At 48.4% G+C, this 24,387-nt stretch overlaps 1 protein-coding gene across 1 annotated transcript in view; it reads left to right on the top strand.

Moving 5' to 3' along the window:
* LOC137160140 (zinc finger protein 271-like) overlaps window positions 1-13,858 on the top strand; it is a 150,583-nt gene extending 136,725 nt beyond the window's left edge. Inside the window, exons 3-7 of the mRNA XM_067558579.1 lie at window positions 5,988-6,249; window positions 8,749-8,756; window positions 11,381-11,547; window positions 12,128-12,235; window positions 12,580-13,858. Coding sequence (XP_067414680.1) covers window positions 5,988-6,249; window positions 8,749-8,756; window positions 11,381-11,547; window positions 12,128-12,235; window positions 12,580-13,658 — 1,624 coding nt within the window. The 3' untranslated portion in view covers window positions 13,659-13,858. The remainder of the gene's footprint in view (window positions 1-5,987; window positions 6,250-8,748; window positions 8,757-11,380; window positions 11,548-12,127; window positions 12,236-12,579) is intronic.
* Window positions 13,859-24,387: the final 10,529 nt, after the last annotated feature.

Below are 24,387 nucleotides of genomic sequence, written 5' to 3'. Positions count from 1 at the left end.
CATCTGAGCACATTACAGCAATCTCCTTATTGCTTATCACGGTAGCAGCTGAAGGTTGCAACCCAGAGCAGGATCCCCATTGCGCAGGACGCCGCACAGACCCTGACCCAGATCAGGGACCCTGTTGTGCAGGATGCTGCACAGATCCTATCTGAGATCAGGGTCTCTGTCATGAGTCAGTCCCTGCCCTGCAGAGCTCACAGTCTGAATAGACAAAGGGTGGGAGGGGAAACAGAGAATTATTATTGATCATCACTCACAGCCGAGCAGGGACGGGTGGGTCACAAGCCTAGATGGGCCCATTGCTCAACTCAGGAGTGGCAGGGAGGGGGCAGGATACCAAGCTAGATGGACCCATGAGTCTGATCCAAGCCATCATAGAGGGTGATATGATACCTGGCTAGGTGAGTCCCAGATCCAGGACAGCAGGGAGATGTGTAAGTGTGAATGGGGGTCAATGTTTTGCATTTGCTGCGGTGCCAGTCAGATTTCAGCTGAAAATCTAACAAACTAGATTTTCCTATTAGATAAACATTATATAACCTGTATTGGGCTGGAATTTAATTAGGACCACCCCTTTTTGCTGAGTCCCAAGAGCGTTGGGTGTCTGATTTTAAAGTTAGGTCCTTCTCAGATCTACTTTGACCTCAGATAGATAGTATGTTGCAAATGAGAACACTGGGTTATTCTTAATCCACCAACAAGTTTATTCATTCACCACAAACGACCCAGATCTATAATCAACAATCAGTTCTTCAGTATTTCTAACACACTTACAACACTTCAAGTAATTCTTCGAGGAGGGAAGTTACATCTCACAGCACTCTGAGGAATCTGATCCCAGCTATTTAACGTGTTGGCTTTGAAAGAGACGTGTTTAAAGCATCCAAAACAGTTGCTTAAACATTTTCCTTGAGGTTCTCTTAGGTCAATTGACTTGGGTGTTCCAAGGAGGAACGTCTATATAGCATTACTTAGAAAACAAAATACAGTTCCTCAAGGTCACTAACAGTGACGGCTTCAGTGTAGACTGAGGTTCCAGGTACCCCCTGAGTACCCCACAACTGTACCCCCTCCATCTCCCTCTCCCCCGCAATGCCCTCTGTTTGGGAACTTGAAATATGGTAAACCCTACTTCCGGATAGGTCTCACCACCCCACAATCTTGCTCTTGTGGAGGTCCTACAGGAGCAAAACCCACCCTGCTTGGTAGGGGGGAACTCTTAGAGGGGTCACATAACCCACTTCTGGATGGGTCACCCTAGACCTTGTTTCCATTGGTCAAATCTGCTCTTGGAGAGGTTCTATGGGACGGAAACCCCCTCTGATTGGCAGAGGGCAGTTGGAGGAGTCCTTAGCAGGGGATCACATGCTACCCCTTGCTTCCAGTCATGTGTCAATCTCACCCCTGGGGTTATGGTGACAAGTGGGTGGTCAAGAGGCGTGGTCAACATTTGATTAACATTGTACCCCTTACTTATACGTGTCAATATTCCTTTCTTGTTCCTCTAAATGTAGTGGACATGGTCCATACATTATATTTAATACCATTCGCTTCACATCTTCCAGGCCTAAGAGAAGCAGTGTATCTGATTAATAAAACGTACAGCTTCTAATTTGGGGTGAAAGCTCCAGGGGTTGGATTTCCTTGATGGGATGCAATGAGTCGCTTTTGATAGGCAAACAGAGTGTTACCCGGGTCAAATTTTAGAGGGTTCTTGTTAGCTACATAAAGGAAAACAGAGAAATTCCTTCTTTATGTAAAGTATGAGACTTTTACATAAGTGACTAAGAGTAGTTTCAAGATTTTATTGGCCCATCCCATGTCCTGTTGCTGGAGGAATGGGATATTCCACTTTCCTCTGATCTGTAAACAGGAGGGTGGGGGGAGAAGGGGTGTCAGTCAGTGTGTATCTGTCGGTATTTGGGTGTGTCTGTGCATATCTGTGCATGCATATGTGTGTGTGTGTTGCAGTGTGTGTAGCAAGGGTCTGTGTATGATGTGTATCTGTCAGTGTGAGAGTCTGTCAGTGTGTGCACGCATGTGTCCAGATGTGGATGTGTCTCTGTGTGTGTGGTATATTTGTGGTGTTCCTGTGTGTAACATTGTAGTTGTGTCTCAGTGTGTGTGGCAAGCATCTGTGTATCTGTCAGTGTGAGTGTCTGTCAGTGTGTGTGCATGTGTCTGGATGTGTGTGTGTCTGTGTGAGAGGAACATTTGTGGTGTCACTGTATATGTTTCTGTGTGTTTGTGTCTGTGTGTTACCCTGTGTGTGTAACTGTCTCTGGGGAGGGGGTGTCTGTGTGCAGTGTGCGTGTGTGTCTCTGTGTGTGTGCACCACACTTACCACTGCTCTTACCACTCCTCCTGCCTATTTCCCCCACCACCCCAACTCCTCTTTCACTGTGTCACCAAAGCCACTCCATGCACATGGAGCCAATAGCGGATGGTTCTAGCAGCCCAACCCCCATCTCTTACTTCTCCTTGCCAAGCGGGAAATGACCCCATCACACCCAGCGGGGATTGCTGCACTGTGGGTGGGGAAACAGAGGGTTGAAAAAAAATATTACAGAAATTTCCCATCTGCTCCACACTGGGCGATTGCGTATCGGAGAGAGACACACACCAGAGAGAGACCCAGAAGGACGGCCGCAGATGACAGGGGAGCTGCCGCCAGCCAGCCCAGCTTTTAAGCAGGTGGCAGCTGTTTTTATGCCACTAACCCCATTGGCTCCCATTAGTCCTCCAGCTCCTGGAGCTGCAGGGATACGCAGAGAGACACACACCAGAGAGAGACAACAGTTCTGCCACTGTAAGAGTGCTCATGTAGCTGCGTTATGCCAATGGGAGGGTAATAAAACCAGCGCCACAAGTGGCGGTAGCTATGTCGGCAGAAGAGCATCTCCCACTGACATAACATTGTGCACGCTACGGTGGCAAAACTTCTGTCGCTCAGGGGGGTGTTTCTTCCACCCTCCTGGGCACCAAAAGTTTTGCCAACAGAAGTGCTAGTCTAGACATGGTCTAACTCTTTTGCCAAAACAGTAGTCAGTGGGTGAGAGTAATAAATCACAGAAGATTGTGAGCATCTCTTTTAGCAGCCGAGCCTTGTTTTTTAGTATGGAGCACTAGCAGAAGGGAACTGTTCACGGGATGCCTTGGAGGCAGTGAGATACCTGTGGGAGAGGGGCTGTGCCCCTCGCAGGGAAAAAAACGGAATAGAAGCTGGGAATAAAAACCAGGAGTCCTGGCTCCCAGCTTCTGCTCTAACCACTAGACCCCACTTCCCTCCCAGAGCTGAGGACAGAATCCAGGAGTCCTGACTATCAACTCCTCCCCTCAATCCACCACACTCCCCAACAACTGAGGCTAGAACCCTGGAGTCCTGCTGACTTCCCCTCCCCGCCGCTCTAAGGCACTAGACACCCCCAGCCCGAAATGCTGAATTTAACCCATTCGACCCCACTCACACCTCCCTCACCCAGAGCTGGGGCTAGAACCCAGGAGTCCTGACTTGCAGCCCCGCCTCTCAGGGGTTAATGTGCATCCGTCCCGCTCATCCCCACAGGCGGCCTTCGTGCAGCTGCCGCCCATCCCACCCCCTGCCCGGATGCTGCAGCTGAGGCGGGCAAGGGACTGCGCTAAGCACGCCTCCCCTGGATCCCAGCATCTGGGCTTGCAAACCCGGCAGCCTCCAGGCTCTGTGTCGCCAGCAAATCTTTCCTCTGGGCAGCCTGGTTCCGGACCGGAGGCACCATCCAGGCTCTCCCAGCAGCGCAGATCCCCCAGCCACCTGCTCCTCTCCCCACACCCATAGCTGGCTCTGGTTACAGGGCTGATCTCTGCTCAGCGCATGGAGACAGACCACCATGGGCGGTGCGAGCACTCCCCCTTCCCCGAGAAGGGAGGCTAGCCCTTGCCCCCCTCTGTCCTGGCCCAGGGAGGATATCATGATAGCGGAGCCAGTCTGCACAGGGAAAGGGACGCACCAGTGACTGGGCTGTTTTCCCAGGGATGGCCCCGGCAGCCCGGATTCCTGGTCCTCACCAGAGGCCAGAAGGGCCCGTTGTGCTCATCTAGTCTGACGTGCCGTGTGCCCCAGAGAGCAGTGGCAGGGCTGGGTGTTGGTGTGTCCCCGACCATGCGGAGGGAAGGAGCGGAGGGAAAGAGAGATCAGCAGGGCAGGATGCAGAGAGAGTGGCGGAGGGAAGAGATACCGCCCCACAGACTGCCTCGCAGGATATCCAGGCAGGCAGACGGAAAGATGGCAGCCCTGGTAGGAAATAATCAGCTACTGAGTTCTCGGTGTCTTGCTGGCCTCTCAGCACCACTGTAATAGCCATGGCTAATAATAAGTATAGAATGGGGGTAGTGAGGTTACAGATGTTCCCTCCCCCCCCCGGAATCATAACCGCCCTGGGTGAGGAGCCGCTGCCCCTGCTCCCTGGGGATGGGGAGGTGTAGAGGCTCTTATGCACCTAAGGCAGCTTCAGCTCCCGGCTCTTCCCCAGCCTCGCAGATATCTGGAGGACGGCCCCTGACGTCCCCGGACCCCATGGGAGAGAGGCTGTCAGCCCCATCTCTTATTACAGAGAAGATTTATTTTATTTATACATCTGTAGCACCTATGAGCCCCAGTCATGGACCAAGACCACCTCCTCCCTGTGCTTGGTGCTGTACAATTATTTATTAGGTGTGTTACAGTAGCACCTAGAACCCCAGTCACGGACCAGGACACAGCAGCGCTGGGAGCTGCACAGGCACAGAGCAGAGATAATCCCTGCCCCATGGAGCACAACGTAGATCCCCGATTCCCTCCCAGGGGGCACAGCCTATCTCCCCACAGGCATCTCCCTACCCCAAAGGGTCCCTGCCAACATTCCCACTCCACTCTGATCCCGGGTCCCCCCAGCAGAAAGCGGGGCTGAGATTAAAATCAGGGCCTGTTCTCTGCACCGAGTCCTCGGTGGAGATTCCGCCAAGTGCTGTCCTGCCTGTTTCTTTCCCCCTGAGCAGGATTCTCCATCACCGACCCAGCCGCAATCTCCTGGATGGAGCAAGGGGATGAGCCAAGGGTCCCGGATCTCCAGGGCACCAGGGAAAAGGAGATCCCGGGAGGTGCCTCCACAGGTGAGGAATGAATGACCCCAGCTCAGGGACCGTCCGGGAGTGAAGAGAAAAGCTGGGATCCCAGCAAAGCCACTGGGAGCCCCCCAACTCTGTCTCATCTTGCTCAGTATCATCCCTAGCAGGTTCCTGTCTGTCCTAATGGCAGGTGTCACTCCTGGATCCCACACCTGGCAGGAGCCCTCCCCTCCCCCAGCCTTTCTATGGCATCTCAGCTGAGCCATGGGGGCAGACCTGGTTCCTCCTCTCCCCTCTGGTGAAGGGTTTGGGGGGTTCACTTCCTGCTCTTCAGGTTTTCTGCTCAGTGACAAACCCCTTATGCCCCACTCCAACCCCAGCACAGGGAACAAGCTGGAGTCTTTCCAGGAATCACTCAATGAAATTTTCTCACCATGTTGCCTGAAGGACATCAGACTGCACGATCGTGTTATGGTCCCCTTCTGGCCTACAGTCAACGGGGCTGGATCCCCGGATGGTGCAGATGGGCCAGTGCTCCATTGGCGTCAGTGTGCCAATTTCCCCCTGCCTCTCTGAATCTCTCTTCCTTTCCCGGCAGGCGAGAGGTGTTGGAGGGGGAGCCTCAAGAGACTGGACCCCCAGCAGACGTTCCCAGGGATAGCCCGGAAGTGGGCCAGGCAGAACCCCAGCCAGGGCAGGGTCTGGGGGAGCCAGCAGGTGGCGTTGGGTGCCAGAGGGCAGGAGGTGCCCCCGCCTGGCAGATCTACTACATCTGGCCACCACAAGCGAGGTTCGGCCGGTTTCTGGGCATCGTCTTTGAGCCCTCGGCCGTGGATGGGATCCCTCAGCCCAGGGAGCACGGGGGGGGGGGGGGCCCTGAGTGCAGCAGGGGCTCTGGGGGGGCCCTATGCCTGCACCAAGTGCAACAAGAGTTTCCAGCAGAAGCCACACTTGGTGACCCACCTGTGCATCCACATCGGGGAGCGGCCCTACCTGTGCTCCGCCTGCAGCTGGGCCTTCGGCCAGAGCGCCAGCTTGATCGATCACTGGCGAGTCCACACAGGGGAGCGGCCTTACCGCTGCGCCCGGTGCAGGAGGAGCTTCTGCTACAAGCACCAGCTGACACAGCACTGCCAGGGAGACGCGGAGGAGGGGGCAGTGGCAGTACTGACCCTGGGACCCAAGGGGGCCGCCCCGGCTGTGGCGACCAGGAATGCACCATGAGCCGGGAGTGAGGGACAGCCATTCCTGCCTTAAATATTGCCTCTGCTTTCTCCTGCAATGCCGCAGTTGCTCCAGCACTGCAGCCGGGCCCTCTGCTGCGATGCCATCCTGCTAAGGGTTCTGCGAGGCTCCCAGGAAAGTCCTGGCTTGGCGGGACAGTGAGCTGAAAGAGCCGAGAAACGGGAGGGACCATTTACAGCTGAAATCAACAACGTGTGTTGTGATTGGTTAATGATAATGAGATGAGGCTACCACCACACTCTTTATATGTGTCACTCAATGGAAGCAGGGGGACGAGAGGAGTGGCGAGAGTGAGCTACTGCCACCCCCGCCATCTCCTCAGACCCTGGGATCCACCGTGTCTGTTGGGCCTTTGTCATCGTGATGATGAAATGTGTCCTGGTGAGACCAGGACAGAAAGAAGGACCCAGATGACATTGCCACCTTCATCAGCTGTGGCTAAATCCGGAAAACAGCTGGGATGTGTGACTTGGGATCCTGCTGTCACCCCTTCCCTCATGTCTCCTTTTCCTTTCTTTCTCCACCTTATTTCTTCTCTCCTTTTGCCTTCTGGTTAGAGAGAGTCCAGTTTAGCCTGCCAAGACTCCGTCTTTTGCAACACTGCTCTGAGCTCATGACCACAGAGGCAGCTAACAGCTGTGTCCTAAACAGCCTGACACTGTTACAAGTTGGCCAGGTCTCAGAGTGGCTGATAAGACCATGTGCTAGCTTGCAAGTGAGAATCAGCACTAGAGACAGAAACTGCATTTCCTATCTTTGCTGTTCTTTTCTCTTCCCCGCTGTTTTTGTTTTCAAGAAAGTTGAATTGGACTTTAACAACAGCGCCAGCCCATCTCAACTAACTTCTCTTTTCCCCAAAAAGGACAGTTGTTACCATCTTTACCACCATCTAAAAGATGGTCAAACAAGCCAAAAGAAAACAAAAACCTCCCTGCAGCTCAAAGGAAAGGGAATAGGGGTACTGTAAAAATAAAAGCCTTAGCACTTTACTTTTCACAGGCTTTAACTGTTTTTTCTTCTTTTTGTGTATCTTTAATAGAAGGATAAAGAGATTTGGTGGTTGTTGCCACGGGATTAAAGTCAGCAATAATTTGACACAAAATCCCAGACTGCTTTTAACTGTTTAGTGTTGAATGAGGGTTTTAATTTTATCCCTTGTGCCTAAATTGGGATCGCTAGGCACTACCAGAATAAAATGTCTGGAAGGATTCATAGACTATAAGCAACAGTTAGATTATCTAGTCTGGTCTCGTGTATAACACAGGCCATAGTGCGTTCCTGAATTAATCCCTGTTTGAACTAGAGCATGTCTTTTAGAAAAACTTCCCATCTTGATTTTAAAAAGGCCAGGGATGGGGAATCCACCACAGCCTTTGATAAATTGTTCCAGTGTTCAATTACCCTTACTGTTAAAAATGTGCATGGCACTGATGCCTTGATAAAATTGATGATTTTAATCACTAATAATCCTGAAATCCAGAGTTAAGTGTCCTGGAGGAATACTGGCACTGCCCCATCTTGTGTGCATTCATTGCAACAGGGCATCACATCCCAGAGAAGGGAGCAAATACTCCTTCTCTATGCAACTACAGAAACCTCCCCCTCTATGTATTTTCTGTCTTTCAGATGACCAAAGAGAATCTGTTCTGATGATGTAATCCTTTTAAAGGTGACGTCTGTGTCTCTGGGTAAAAATGCCTTTGCCCCAACTTTCTTGTACAGTTTCACCCGAGCTAAATCAAATTACTTCTGTTAAATAAACACAGTCTTTGGTATTATTAAATATTAACAGGCAAACATATAGCAAGATCTAATGGCTGAGAGCTGACAGTAGGTGAGTTTAAACTCAAAATAAAGCTCTGATTTTTAACAGTCAAGGCGATTAACTATGGGAATAGTTTATCCGGGAATATGGTGGATTTTTTATCTCTTGAAATCAAGATTGGACATCCCTCTTTAAAAGATCTAATTCAGTCAGAAGTGACGAGATGGATGCAGGAACTACTAGTAGAAATTTTCTAGTCTATGTTATAAAGCAGGTCAGATTAAGATGATCATAGTGGCCTTTTCTTCCCTTTAAATGTATGAATCCATTATTACTCCACACGCAGGAAACACGCCTGAGTGTGGGATCTGACATGGCTGAACTGACCTAAATTAGAAGAGTCTCCATGACCTTGTATCTTTTGCCACGTTTGGGCAAAGTGAGCTTAAAATACTAGCAGATTAGAATCCACCACTCACATCTGTAGAAGCATTTTACACTCGCTTTGCAACAGGAGTAAATCACAATACAATGTGCAGAGCAAAAGGGTTTCATGCCCTCTGCCTGCCTTTCTTTTTTGCATTACACACAGGTGAGGCAATTCATTCAGTCCAGTCAATTTCATCTTTGTTTCTAATCTGTTTCACTTCCAGGCTTTAAGGTAATGTTTCAATCTTTGGGTTGCAGTTCCAGACAATGCAAGTTTAACAAAACTCCTCCTGCCCCCCTTATCATCAGGATTTGAACTTCGGCCCTTAAAATCCACAGCATGAGCCTCTATCACTTGAAACAAAGGAGGGCAAGCATGCAGCTGTAGAAAGCTGTTACCTTCCATGTGGACCAGCCACTAGAGGCAGAGAAAAAGGTGCGTAGTCTGATTTTTAAAAAATCAAGCTTTTAAAACAAAAATTCCCTTCCCTGCATTCCTACTAACCCATACATTATTAAACCAGGTCATTTTAAAAAAGATCTCATTTGCTTTTTATTATTATTCCTGTCGTTTTGGTTGTACATTGTGTTTTGCTCTTCTTGGGACAATGAAAACAGAGTGTCAGTTTTGTTGTTGGGCGTCCAGTTTTTCCAAAGAGAGCTCACTCTCAACAGAGAGAGATCTTGGTACTCTGGCCTCTTCATCTATGTGGCTCAATAGCAGTAAACTCCCTAAGGGGCTTACTTGGGTAGGAAAAGGATAGTCCAATGGCAGGGCGCTAGTCAAGGAGTTAAAAGAGCTGAGTTCAGTTCTGTATCCCACCCCAAACTTCCTGGGTGACCTTAGCCAAAAAGTATTTAGTCTCTCTGTACCTCAGTTCTTTGTTAGTGAAATGGGAATAACAGTACTTCTCTATGTGTTATGAGGTGCTCAGATTACTATATTGATGAGGCCTTAAAGCACCTAAGGCTGCTGACTGGATGTGTTTGCAAATCTGAACATCTCTCTTAAATCTCTGTCTTTCTTCCCGAGAGGACTCCACCCACACATGGATTTCTCTTTTCCCTTGGAAAAAGTTCAGTGAAATTTCTTTCCTTTTTGGTTGTTGTTGTCCTCCTTCTTCACAGGAAAAAAAGAATGAATATTTTCTTATCACCTGTGCTATTCCTCTGTCTCCTCTTTCTCCACCAGCTCTCTCTCTATGTACATCTCCTTGTCTCCATGTGTCTCTCTGGCTGCATCTGTCTCTCTTCTCCACATCTCTTCCCTGATTTCAAAGTGCTCAGTGTTACAGACATGCGGTACCATAGCTACTCTCCATGGGAGCATTTCAGATTCCGTTTGACTGTTGAATGTGTATCTTAGGGTATGTCTACACTGCCGGCGACATTGTGCAGTGCAGGATCGATTCTGCGGGATCGATTGAGAGGCAGTGAGGACTCTACGTAGCTTGCGTATCTCCCAGGGACTGCCGCCAAATTTCGCCAGCAGTGTAGGCCAGGCTTAAGTGTTTTGTAAATGAAGAGGATGGGGAGGGGGGAGAGAGATTGTTGCCACCTGCTGGAAAGAATAAGACCTGGTGTGTGGGTGTGGATGGGTGTGCCCATACACACACTCTACTATTTTCTGTATGGAATCAGAACTATTCCGCCATATGTTATACACTCCATACTGTTTGCAACTAATGGAAACTCATCTCTCGCTCCAGTGCTGTCTTTTGACCAGAGATTTCTAACCCCTACTCTGAAGTTCACAGTGGCCATGGAGATAAAAGCAGTAAAGCAATAGATAAAAGGGACACGTTTCCCACATAATTGGACTGTGGAACTCAACACAAGATGCCATAGAGTGCAAGAGCTTAGCAGGATTCGAAAGAGGACTGGCCATTTATCTGCATAACGAGAACACCCAAAATGATGATAAAAACACCACTGCCTAGCTCTGATCATCACACGTTCTCAAAGTGCTTTAACCATTATCCCCTTTTTACAGAGGCACAGACTGAGAAAGAAATGTGCCCAAGCTGACCCGTGACAGAGCCAAGGATAGAAGCCAGATCTCATGAGGCCTAGGCCTAGGCCTGTGCTCTATCCCCCAGGCTATGCTGCCTGTCTAATGAGGAACCAAAAATAATGAAGTGCTTTGGGCAGGGACACGAACACATCGGCTCAAGGAAATAGTTAATGGCCAGGGAATTAGTTATGGCTTCACCATCTCCTGCAGAGTTCCTTGCACCTGCCTCAAAGCCAGCTGATAGGGGCCACTGCCAGAGACAGGATACTGGGCTAGCTAGAACTGGGTGGGTCTGATCTAGTTGGGCAATTCCCACGCTCCTATACAAAGCATGACAGCCATCTTCACAGCTTTGGGAGGGGTGTTGTCATCTCATCATTGTCCTGCAGGGGGAGGTAGCCACCAGGGGGAGACGCAGGGAGGGAGGAGGTGTAACAGTTAAGGGAAACTCCGATCAGGCTCCTCTGGGCCTTCCGGCAGGATCCGGGACCCCACCCCAGTACTGAGCCAGGATCTGGACCAACAAGGGCAAATCTGCTTCTATAGCCCAGCCCAGTTCAGAACAGGGGGAGTCTGGCCCCTGTGAAAGTATGGAGAGAGACAGTGGGGGCGGGGCAAAACTCAGCCCATAATTGCCCGAGATGCTGTCTTTGTAAGGGACCTGTTCAGAGCCCCGCCAGTACAGCTCTTACCATGCAGCGCTCTAAGGGAGGCAGCTAAGCCGCAGCGGCTGGAAGGCTCTGGCTGAGAAGACCGTCGGCCCCAGCCCCCGCTCCATTCCCAGAGCTGGGGAGAGGACCCAGGAATCCTGGCTCCCCGCCCCCCTTGCTCTGAGCCTCTAGACCCCGCCCCTCTCCCGTAGCAGGGGAGAGAACCCAGGAGTCCTGGCTCTTCTCTCGGCAGCGGCAGGAACTGTCAGGCAGGGAAGGCTTAGGACAGATTTCCTGGGGACTGGGTTGCTGGAGCACTCCGCGCATCCTGTTCTCTCTGAGCAGCTGCTGGCAGTGGGGTGAGCGGATCCTCATCCTGGACCCACGGCGGAAAGAGCTTCTGCCCCTCTGAGTCCTGGGAGCGGGGACTAGCCTCCCCCAGCCTGCTTCCCTCCGGGGGCACTGGGGAGGAGCTCGGAGCCCAGTGTCCTTTCCGAGGGGGAGGCGGTCTAAAGGGTAGCTCAGCTGAGCTGGCAGGAGGCTTTTAAACAGCCCTGAGCACCGGCAAAGGGCTAGCCCTGCGGAAGGAGGATGTGGGGTCACCCCACCCCACCTCACAGGGACAGAAAGCGGCCATGCAACTGCAGAAAGAAAAGGGGCTGAGAGGCAGGACTCCTGGGTTCTCTCGCCGGTTCTGGGAGGGGAGTGGGGTCTGGTGGGTTAGAGGAGGGGGGGCTGCGAGGCAGGACTCCTATGGCATTGATCACTCACCCTCCATGGAAGAGTCCAAAAGGGCCCCTGTGAAATTTCATCTCTGCTTAGACCCTGTCTACCCCGCCCATGTGCACAGAACGGGATCAGGTTTAAAATCAGGCTGCAGCCTCGGTACTGAGCCCTCAGGGGAGTCATAACAAACTCAGCCATTTCCTTCCCTGTCAGGTTCCCCCTTCCCTGCCGTGATCACCGAGATGGAGGGAGAGGAAGAGCCGGGTGTCCTAGGTCTCCAGGGCGCTGAGGGAAGGGAGAGCCTGAAAGGTGCCTGCAAAGGTGAGCAATGAGTGACACTGTTCCAAAGAGTGGCCAGACGGGAAGGGAGAAACTGGGATCCCAGCACAGCCAGCGGGAGCCCCCCAGATCTGCCGTGTCTCAGTCAGTAGCGTCCCCAGCAGGTGCCCTGTCCTCATGGCAGGCGTCATTCCTGTCTCCTTCGTGCTCTGCCTAAGCCTGGCTGGAGCCCTCCTCTTCCCCAGCCTTTCTGGGCCATTGGGGCAGAGCCAGCCTGTCCTCTCCCCAATGGGGAAAGGTTTTGGGGGGGAGGGGTTCATTTCCTGTCCATCAGGTTTTCAGCTCAGCGACGAACTTCTTCCTTGCCTCCTTTCTCTCTGGTGCAGGGAAGGAGCCCCAGCTGGATTCTCTCTCTCTCCCAGCAGGTGTCAGGATGGATGAGGAGAGTCCCCAGCAGGATGGGCATATGAGAACAGATCCAGATGGCTCATCACTTCATGAGGATGCCTCTATAGGAGGGGATCCACATGGGATGCTGCCTGGTGGGGATGAAGAAGAAGACGACCCAGACGGGGCAGTGTCTGGTAGGAATGAGTCCATAGAAGAGGACTCAGGTAGGGCATTGTCTGTTGAGACCTTATCTCAGATTCCAGCCCAGCATCAAACCTCTGAGCATTTTGCTGGCTCAAAGACCCAGTCAGCTCGGCAATCTCAGTGGGAAAAGCCTCCCGGGGCGCCCCCCCAGCCCAGACGAACCCCCAAGAAGCCCCCTTACCGCGAGGCGCACCCAACCATCTGCAGCGAGTGTGGGAAGAGCTTCACCCGGAGCTCTCTGCTGGCCCAGCACCAGCGGGTGCACACGGGGGAGCGCCCCTACCAGTGCACTGAGTGCGGGAAAAGCTTCAGCCGCAGCTCCACCCTCATCCAGCACTGGAGGACCCACACGGGGGAGCGGCCCAATACGTGCGCCGAGTGCGGGAAGGGCTTCAGCCAGCGCTCGGACCTGGTGAAGCACCAGCGCACCCACACCGGGGAGCGTCCCTACCAGTGCCCCGACTGCGGGCAGAGCTTCAGCCGCAGCTCAGACCTCATCAAGCACCAGCGCGTCCACACTGGGGAGCGGCCCTACATCTGCCCTGACTGCGGGAAGGGCTTCAGCCGCAGCTCGGACCTCTTCCAGCACCAGCGCACCCACCGCGGTGAGAAACCCTACACGTGCACTGAGTGTGGGAAAAAATTCAGCCGCAGCTCCAACCTCATCCGCCATCAGCGCACTCACACAGGCGAGAGGCCCTACGTCTGCCCCGACTGTGGGCGCGGCTTCTCCCAGAACTCCCACTACACGGACCACCAGCGGAGCCATCGCCATGAGAAACCTTACCACTGCACCCAGTGCGGCAAGGACTTCAGGCGCAGCTCCACCTTGGTCAAGCACTGGCGCACACACACCAGGGAGATTGTGTGAGCCTGGGGTAGGGCGGTGGACCTTCAGGTCCCCAGCCACAGACCAGGAATCCCACCATGGTCTTCTGGGGAACGTGACCCAATATCTCCCCCAGGGTCAGCTTGGGTTGATGGTGCCAATGGTCACCACTTCTCTCTTAGAGGCTTTGATACAGTGTATCCTCCAGGGTCAGTGTCAGTGTTGCCAGCAGAGCCACTGCTCTTCTGGAGACTTTGATACAATATCTTCAGCTGGGTCACTTCCTTACCAGCTGGGTCACTTCCTTCCCTGGAACCTTTGATACAATGTTTCCACCAGGGTCCTTTCTTTTTTCCATAGATAATTTAATGCAACAGGAGAGTCGCTTCTTCTCCAGAGGTACCTAGACCAGGATCAGTTTGAGGCCTGTCTCCACTAAAGTCCGTTTTCTTTTCTTGGGTGAATTGATGTGTTGTCTCCAATAGTGCCACTCTACCTCTTTCAGAGAACTTGATATGATGTTTCCACCATTGTCCATTCTTCTGTCCTGATGGGGACCTGATTCTGCTCTCATTTAGGTAGTAATTTTACATCTGTGTAATTCCCTTGACACCAGTGTGGTCGCTCCAGATTTAAACCAGGGTCACTGAGATCAGAATCCAGCTGTTACTCATTTTCCATAGGTCTCAATGGGGTGTTGCCTGATTTTTGCGTGGTTAGTAATTGATTGGCAAGCCTATAACCCCATTCAAATCTGATTAGAAGATAATGAGGTTTTGTCCTAGAATCAGGCTCCAGAAGAGTTTTATAGGGGCACCCGAGGTGCACGAGAAGAATGATCACACTGATAGCCAAATTTCTATAATTTTGTAAGCTTTTATTAAGATAACATAAAATGATAGACAAATGACTGATTAAAAGAAAATTAATAATTAAATGGACAGGATTACAGTCTTATTTTAAAGACGTGATATATATATATTTATACAGTATGCTTTGAATTAATATGCTCACACTCTTCCCTGATGACCTGGTTGAGAGAGATGTCCAGTTCCTTAGATTTTGAGTAGAGGGGTGGAGAGCTAGGCAATGCTCGAGAGCTAAGAGCTATAAGGCTAAGACTAACACTACAAATAATACTACCTATAAACGAAGAACAAAAGATTTGAACACACTAACTAAAAGAAGTTTTAAGAAGGAGTAGCTGATGATCGCCCCAGGTAACATGGTTTGCCCCTTCTTATACCCTGAACAATATGGGTTCTCCTTTTAAGTTTAAACTTGGACTCTTCACCCCCAAATTATTAGGGCACACTTATTTTATAGACTGGCAGGTCCATGCATATTAATGATATATCTATATCCTTTCCAGATGGTTTCAGACAGTTCGCTTATCTCACCTTTGGTATTTTTGTCCCTTTTGTAGGTTTTGTGGTGTAGCTGTGAAGTTTACTCAGGGCATAACCTGAGACAGCCCCCTCCCGTCTCCCCCCATCTTGATGCCTCCTGACTTATTTAGGTTAGATTATGGCCATATATGTCTTATCCTTTAACTCATTCTTATTCGGGCCAAAGGTCTCGAACATATGTATGCTAACTGCTTTAGCTTTCATACAGGATGTGGCCTGTAAGGTACCTTGCATTATAGCTATAATACTTAAATATGAATCTATAACTTTATTGTAATAAAATAACAATACTTAAATCTATAAGGAAAGGTATATATGTAAGCAAGCAGGCTTGTCCTATAGGCTACAGGGGTCACTCCAGATTCATTGAGATCAAAATCCACCTTGACTTCATTAACATCAATGGGGGTCACTCTGGATTTACACTGAGGTCTCTGGGCTCAGAATCCAGCCCTAACTCCCTTAACTTCAGTGGGGGTCACTCCAAATTTACAGCATCATTAACTAGAGGGGAATCCAATGTCAATTCTGGTTTCCTGGAAGACCTGAGGCTATTTCTGGATTTTTGCAAACCTGTCAGTGGATGACTGGGTGTTTTTACCTTGGAGAATAAGTGGGTTAGGAAATTTGTCAGTGAAGATTGAAAAGGAGAGAAAATACAGAAGCAACAGCTAGATTCTGGTGGAAGGAGGTGTTCCATTTATTTCCCTGGGAACATGGGAGTGGGTTTACATATGGAACCAGAAACAGAGGACGAAGGAACCATACATCTCTGTCTGTGCCCCCAAGCATGAGCATGGGTCATATTTGCCTGTATTAACTCTCCAGCATAACTGCCTTGAATGTATCTAAGAATGAAGAGGACAGTTTTGTTTTGTGTTTGCATGTTTCTCATCGGTCAAATGAATGAGTAGAACTAACATGTTCTATCAGCCATTGGAACTCACTGCCACATGATATAATGGAAGCTGAGACTTTAGTAGGATTCAGAGAAAGGATTTTTATGGAACATGCACATATCTACTAGACCAGTAGTTTTCAACCCATGGTCAGTCTGCGGATTATATCTAAGGGGTCCGCGAAAGGTTGTCCATTACCATAGAACAATGGTATTCAACCTGTGGTCTGTGGACCCCTAGGGGTCCACAGACTCTGTCTAAGATTTCCAAAGGAAGTTGCACCATTTTTTAGGTGTTCACAAATGGATAAAGGTTGAAAACCACTGAACTAGATGAAGATGTATAAGGGATATAAGCCTTCATGCCTCCAAGCATAAGCCAGGTGCTAACGTAGCAGAGTGAGGAAGAAACTTTCACTGTGGGTAGTTTATTTCATAATGGCCCATTACAGAGTTTCTTGCACTTCCTCAGAAGCAGCTGGTGACAGGATGCTGGATATGATGGGCCCACTGGTCTGACCCAGAGTGGCAGAGAGTGGGTGGAATATCGGGCTGGATGGGCTCATGGGTTTGCTGTGAGGCAGCAGAGTGGGAGATACCAAGCTAGCTGGGTTGATGGGTCTGATCTGGGTCATCAGGGGGGCAGGACACTAGGTCAGATGAGCCCATTGTCTGATCAGATGCAGCAATGCCCAGGAATACTGTTTCTGTTCAAAAACCTGGTTCATTGTTTGGCTCAGATCTTGGCCTTTCTTGGAACAGTGCCCAGGAAAATTGTTAATTTACCCACCCTGATCACAGCTGAGGGACAATCCTTAATCTGCCAGCACCATATTCAGTTAGTCTGTTTGCAGAGGTAGCAAACTGTATTTCTGCTTCTGCTGGTGGCTCTCACTATTCTAGTTTGTAACTAAAATATTGAAAAAGGAGGGGGCACTGGCTGGTTCAAGGAAATGGGACATGGGGCCTTTCCTCTCTAGGGGTGCCAGTTCTGATCTGGCCTCACTGTGAGGGAACTGATTGGCTCACGGAGTGGGGAATGGTATATGAGGCTTTTCCTCTCTAGGGATTGCTAGCTCCAATCCAGCCTAAATTTGCCGTGACTAACTTGAGGGGGGCAGGGACTAGGATATGGGGCCATTCATTTATAGGGCACCAGTTCCAGACTGGCTGACTCAAATGGGTTGGGGAATTGGAGTAGACCCCTTTGCAACAACAAGGAGTATGAGCTTGTCCTGCGTTGAAAATAGAGTGTGTGCTGAGCAGAATATTGTGAGATAAATTAAGGCAATTTTTTGCACCTAATCCAGCAGAAACAGAGCTTTCTTGTGAAAAGAGTCTTCGTGGCTCTGAATAGCGTCACATTTTGCAGGACAGTGGAGAAGAGAAAAGAGCTAGTTTCAAGACAACAGATGCCAGACGATGTCTGAAGATTCCTAAAAGAAGAGAGAAGCAGAAAGAGAAACAGCAGGTAAATAGAATATGAGTGAGAGTTTGAAGTTAAAAATAATAGTGGTAGATCCCTATATAGGAAATAGCTACAAACAATTACAGTAGTACCTCATTTATGAACACTGACATTACAAATTGCTTGGTTCACTATACACCCCATTTGGAACCCGAAGTATGCAATCAGGCAGCAACAGAGAAGGAAAAAAAAACCAAATACAGCACAGTGCCATGTTAAACGTAAACTGCTTTAAAACAGGAAGTTTAATAAAGATTGGACAAGATAAGGAAACTGATTTGTGTTTGCTTTGTTTAAATTAAGATGGTTAAAAGCAGCTTTTTTCTTTTGCATAATAAAGTTTCAAAGCTGCATTAGGTCAATGTTCAGTTGTAAGCTTTTGAAAGAGGAACTCTAACATTTTGTTCAGAGTAGCCATTTCAGTTATGAGGTGTTTTTAACTCTGAGGTTCTACAGCCGAGACTGGAAGTTGAAGGTTCTTCTTAGAAGCAGAAGCTGAGTACTGATAACTCAGTACTTTAGTGAATGGCAAAATTATCCACTAAGTCAAAGAAAGAATCTCCCTACCTTAAGGGAACTATTAAGAACATCTGAAGCAGAGCTGGTATGGAATTGCCCAATGAAACCTTTTTGTCTAAAATATGGTTTGGTCGAAACTAAAAAACAATTTTTAAAAGTTGACTATTTTATTTCATTTTTCTACTTTACTTTTTCATTCTGACATTAGGATATCATTCCTAGTTTCCTGTTTCTTTTCTACTTTAGCATTTCATTTTTCCCCCCAGAGTATTCCTACTCTCCTTTTTCTGCTATGAAGAAGTAGAATTAGAGATCAACATGGCCACGAGTGGACTTCATCTTCCAAGATGACAAAGGTCAAAAGATAACTGGTTTGACTTTTTTTACTCAAAACATTTCATTTAGACATTTTTCTAACCAAAGTGTGTTGAAATCATTAAAGCAGACCATTTTGATGTTGCTGACACAAAATTATCTTGGTATTTTGGTCTTGCAAATAAACATTTTAAAGGTAGCTTTTTATCTCAATTCAGGATAAAACGAAACTCCAAAAATCACAATTTTTTTCACAAAATGGAAATTTCTTTTCCAAACAGCACTAACTTGAGGATGAATCCAGAGGCCATCCTAGTTCACCCCAAAATTATTAAAATTTGGCAAAGTTATAAGTCATTGGAAACAGGATGTTTTTATAGGAAGTGTCAGGAAACCTTAATAAGTGCTGCCTTTTAAAATAATGGATAGACAGATATGGGTAAATGCACTTCTCAGCACTATGGGGCCCTGATTTAATTCTAGAAAGAAAAATGTGGGGTTTTGGTAAAAGTAGTCAGTGTTTTCTGGTTTTTGTGACTTATTTTTGTCAAGGTTGTTTCCAAAATCATTTACATTTTTTATGTATCATAAGTCAGTTCTCTGAGGAGGTTTTTGGTTAGTGAAAAAGTGTCAGCAATGATTTGAAGAAATTGGTTAAAAATAAATTAAAAATATAGGCTTGTTTCAAAACCTTCAAAACAAAAAGAGCAGATGGGCGAGTGGTCAGGGGACCAGCTTGGGTTATAGATGATATAAATTCAATTCCCTGCTCTGCTACAGATTTCCTGTGTCACTTTAGGTTCTCTGTACCTCAGTTCCCATCTGTGAAATGGGTAGGGATGTGAAGTGGATGTCTGTTTCTTTTTTTCTGGCACTGCAAAGATTTGGTGTCAGGGGTGGGATAATGGGGAAGGCAGAAGTGCCAAGACTGTAAATGCAAGGCTGCAGCTGTCCAGAACCCAGGATTTGAAAATGGCCTCCTGCTTGCACCTGCTCGAGGGCAGCAGAAAGGGATGTTCAATTGAAAGAGATCAGGCCCAGATGTTTGTTAGAGACGATGAGACAGATAAAAACTGATGGAGAGAAAAATTGAGACTTGCAAAAGGCCTATGGGTTAAACTCTATTTGTACTAGATACAGAGTCCCCACCTGCCATGTCCCATCTCAGCACCAAGCAAGGGATTCCTGTATAAAAAGCCCGCGCACTCTACCCAGAGATGGCTGCACCTCAGTGCCAGGCAAGGCTCTCTGTGTGTTACTGCTGCATGGCTATTAACTGGTGACAGTATCCCACCCCAGAAGCAGCTGCATTTCAGCACTAGGGGAGTGCTTCCTGTGTGATGTTGATGTGCAGCTTGCTTTTAACCATCTCTTATAGCCCTACCCAGATGTGGATTCACAAACAAAAAACTTTGTTAACACAGAGTTCAGGTTGCCCAGTGGTATCTCCTGCCCTTCCAGAGCATTGAGTTCAGCACAGCTCAAACTTAATGAAAAGCATGCAATGAAGAGTTAAGGCACATGCCCGTGTAACCTTAAGTCTGCCTCCTGGAGCTGGTAATAGCCACTTGGCATTATCTGCACGCACTCCGGCTGCATTCCCTGTGCTAGGTGCATCTGTACTGAATGGTGGAGGGATTAGATGGCACAGTTTGGCAGCGCTGTGATTGTGATAGGAGGCAATCGGGGGAGGGGAGGCAGCCTCTCTGAAGTTGTTCATAAGCCCCTCTCCCTGACCTCCATGTGGCTGTTGAAAGGACAGAGGTGTATGTGCACCATAGGAGATGCAGTCTGCCTCCTCAGGGGAGACCAAGTCTCCTGCCCCAACACACTTTGTTATCGCGGAAGGAGGATCCAGGCTTTGATGTGTTTGGAGCATGCAGTTGCTCCCAAGGCTGGTGAGAGAAATCTCAGCCATAAGGGATCATAGCTGGCTGGCAGACCGCTGGGGCTTTCTGTCTGTGTGTGTTCCGTGCAATCTGTTTGGCACATTGGTGGCTAGCGAGGGAGCCAATTTTTTTTCCAATACCGGTTGCAATGTGGCCTGTCCCAGAGGGGAAATGGGTGTCATGCACTAGCTGGGCTAACCGTTGAACGACAGACTGTTTGGAGCATGATCAGAGCGAGAGCTTGAGCCTCATATCAGGGTGAAAAAAAAGGTTTGCATGGATTCTGTCAGATTTTATTGGGAGGGGGAGCTGTATCTCAGGCTCCCCCTGATCATGAGATTCACCCTACCCTGCACACCCATGAGACACACCAGATTTCAAGGTAATCTGAGTGATAATTAAGAAGCATTTTGAGTCCTGTGAAAAGTCAAGTTTTAAACAGGAAAAATGTTCTGACTCTTAACGGCAGCAGAGCTGGTGCTCTGCTATAATGCATCACAATAGCTGGCAGTTTCTCTGTAGAGTGGCTGTGCAGCTGTTAAACAGCTATCATGGCCCACCCCAGAAGCAGCTGCATCTCCGTGTTGGGCAAGGGAACCGAATATAAACAGCTCCTGTACCCCATTTTACAGAAGATTGCATCTCAGCACTGAGTGAGGGATCCCTGTATGAACAGCCCCCTGTGTTCCACCCTAGAAGCAGCTGCATCTCAGCACTGGGCAAAAGGTCCCTGTATAAATACACTGCCTGGAAAGTGCTTTGTGATTGTGCAGGTTTACAGGCATGAAGAAATGAAAGATGGTCTTATTGCATATTTTCAAAGAACAGTCTTCCCTTTCTCTGTGCTGGATTGGATCTGGGGGCGATGGAGTGCGTGGGCCAATGGCAGGGTCCCAGATTACAATAGGGGAAAATATAAACCAGGCTGATTCACTGATTTCTCAACTGTCTGCTTTTCCCTGTCTGTTTCTGTATCTCTCATTCCCTGGCCTTGTTAATACTAGACATTTTGCCTTAAAATTTCCCTCCATTGCTACCACGAGTGCTGAATGCAGCTGCTTCTGGGGTGGGGTATGGGGACTGTTTATGCAAGGAACCTTTGCCTGGCACTGAGATGCAGCTGCCTCTGGGTTGGCGTGTGACTGCTATTTATATAACGATCCCTCACTCAGTGCTGAGGTGGATGTGGGAGCTGTTTATACAGGGATCCCATGCCTGTGGTGCAACCACCTCTAGGGTGGGGTAGAAGGGCTATTTATCCAGGAATCCCCTGGATGTTTACATGCGGCTGCCTCTGGGGCGAGGCAATAGCAGGAGTGGATCTAGTGTAAACAGAGTTTATAACTGATATGCCTCTTTTGCAGCAGTCACAATTTATCTATACAATGGCTCCCAAAGGGCAACAAGACACAGATCAGGCCCATGTGTTTGTAAGAAATGAGTGAGAGCGAGAAAGACCGATGGAGACCCTGGGTGCAGAACAGCAACAGCTTTGCATTTGTCACCTTGGCCCTTCTGCCTTCCATGTTATCCTTCCCCCTCATGCTCCAGAGCAAAGATATTTGTGGAGCTGGGAACTGAGGCACAGAGGATACATCTACACTGCGAAAGAAACCCCAGCACAGCGAGTCCTGGAACCCAGGCCAACTGATTTGGGTTGGTGCGGGTCATGTTGCCATAGCCGCTTAGGCAGGAGCCTGGGGTCGGAAACCTAGGGAGTGTCTCTGGCAACCCCCAGCCCGGTACCATGAACACCAGTCAGTTGATGCAGGCTCCGAGACCTGCTGGCAGAGGGAGCTTGGTTTTTTGTTTGCATGAGAGACATCCCCAGAGAAATGAAGTGACAAGGTCCCCAAGGAAGTCTGTAGCACAGCAGGAAATTGACGTCGTGGCTTTTATAGCTTTTAAAACAGTCCTGTTTTCTGATTTTCTTCATTTATTTTTAATCCACTTCTTGAAATCACTATTGACAGTTTTCCATTGATCAGAAACCTAAACAGAAAACTGGGTTTGAGTCAATCAAAATGATTTTGGAAAGACGCTTGATAAAAATAAATAAACGAGACTCGGAAAACATTGACGACATCTATCAAAAAACACATCTTTTTTTACCAGAATCAGAAACAAGGCCCCAGCTGTGATGTGAGTCCCTCTCCACCGCTTCTTATCTTCCCCCCAACCACCACCTCTGGCATGGAGAGCAAGGGCTTTCTATAGAGGGAACCATCACCTGGCACTGAGATACAGTTGGCTCAATTCAGTGATTTTTTGGTTTTGGTGGCGATCTGACAATCTGTACAGTTCTGGGCTCAACTTTGTCCAGCTCGCCCCCTGGGTATTAGGACTTCCCATTCCACACATTGGAATCAAGGTTGGACAAGAAAATAATCTAGGCATGGCTCAACACCTAAACAAATACTTTGTCTCAGTTTTGAATAAAGTTAATGAAGAGCTTGAAGGTAGTGGCAGGATGGCTAATGGAAATGAGGATATGGAAGGAGGAATGACCACATCCAAGGTGAAAGTGAAACTCAAACAGCTTAATGGGACTAAACTGGAGGGAGAGGTGGATAATCTCTATCCAAGAATACTAAAGAAACTGGCACATAAAATTACAAAACTAATACCAAGGATTTTTCATGAATCTGTAAACTAGGGGATCATACCCTGTGACTGGAGAATTGTTAATATGATTCCTATTTTTAATAAAGGGGGGGAAGGTGATCCAGGAACCCACAAGCCTATTGGTTTGACCTTAGTATACAAGGTCTTCGTACAAATTTTGAAAAAGTCGGTAGTTAAGGACATAGAGGTGAATGATAATTGGGACAAAATACAACATGGTTTTACAAAGGGTAGATCGTGCCAGACCAACCTGACCTTCTCCTTTGAGAAGATAACTGATTTTTTTACACAAAGGAAATGCAGTAGATCTAATCCACCTGGATTTCAGTCAGGCATTTGATACTGTTCCACACGGGAAATAATTAATTAAATTGGAGAAGATGGAGATTAATATGAGAATTGAAAAGTGGATAAGGAACTGGTTAAAGGGGAGACTACCACAGGTCATATTGAAAGGTGAACTCTCAGGCTGAAAGGAGATCACTACTGGAGTTCCTTAGGAATTGGTCTTGGGATCAGTCTTACTTAACCTTTTTATTAGTGACCTTTGCACAAAAAGTGGGAGTGTGCTAATAAAATTTGTGTCTTATTAAGTTGATTTACAAGACACCTTAATTCGAATTAACTGTAGTGCCAGTGTAGACGCAGGTGTATGTAGGTCGACTTAAGTGACTTTAAGTCGACCTAAGTCGCCAGTGTAGACCAGGCCTCAGTTACTACAGAGAATTCTTTCCCAGGTGTCTGGTTGGTGGGTCTTATCCACATGCTCAGTGTCTAACTGATCGCCATATTTAGGGTTGGAGAGGAATTTTCCCCCAGATCAGATTGGCAGACACCCTGGGTCTTTTCACCTTTCTCTGCAGCATGGGACACGGGTCACTTACTGGTTTAAGCTAGAGTAAATGGTGGATCCTCTGTATTTTGGAGGCTTTAAACCATGATTTGAGAACGTCAGCAGGGGGTTAGGGGTCTATCACAGGAGTGGGTGGGTGAGGTTCTGTGGCCTTCATTGTGCAGGATGTCAGACTAGATGATCATGATGGTCCCTTCTGACCTTAAAGTCTATGCATCTATGAGACTAAGACTAGGCTGACTATCTTGCCTTGCTTGTGGAGAAGCCATAGAATCTCAGCCCTGCCCTTCAAGGTTTCCAAGCTGCTCCCCGCATTATACAGTCGAACATATTGTGTCAGAAGACCAAGGTCCAGAACCTCGAAGCTGGACCACCAGAACCCCTTGTGCAGGTCAGGTCAAGCATTGTGGAGCGTGTTGACAAGCTCATCTACCTAGGCTGCAAGCAGAGTTCAAACAGTTGCAGCAAACCAAATGTCCTCCGACCCGTGAGGAAGCCATGAAGGTCATGTCTTGCCCATGGATGTGAGAATTTCTCTGCACTGAGACCAAGTTCAGGGTCTATCAAACCTGCTGTGTTGACGCTGACAGCGCATATGGAATTTCTCAAGCCATTACAAGACTGCTTTTTGTTTTTCTCTCTCTCTCTCTCTCAGTGCAGTTGTGTGTTTGGGAATTTAGTTGTGAGTGTCTGTATGTCTCAGTGTAGGTGTGTGTATCTCTCAGTGTAGCTTTGTGTGTCTTTTTGTTTGCCTGGAGTTGTGTCTGTGACTGGCTCAACATAGTTGTGTGTGTA

This window comes from Emydura macquarii, unplaced genomic scaffold (assembly GCF_026122565.2).
Source record: "Emydura macquarii macquarii isolate MOO-44397 ecotype Brisbane River unplaced genomic scaffold, CSIRO-AGI_Emac_v2 contig_2141, whole genome shotgun sequence".
Taxonomy (NCBI): Eukaryota; Metazoa; Chordata; order Testudines; family Chelidae; genus Emydura; species Emydura macquarii.
The sequence above is the reverse complement of the archived record's forward strand: the minus strand, read 5'-3'. Positions and strand labels throughout refer to the sequence as shown.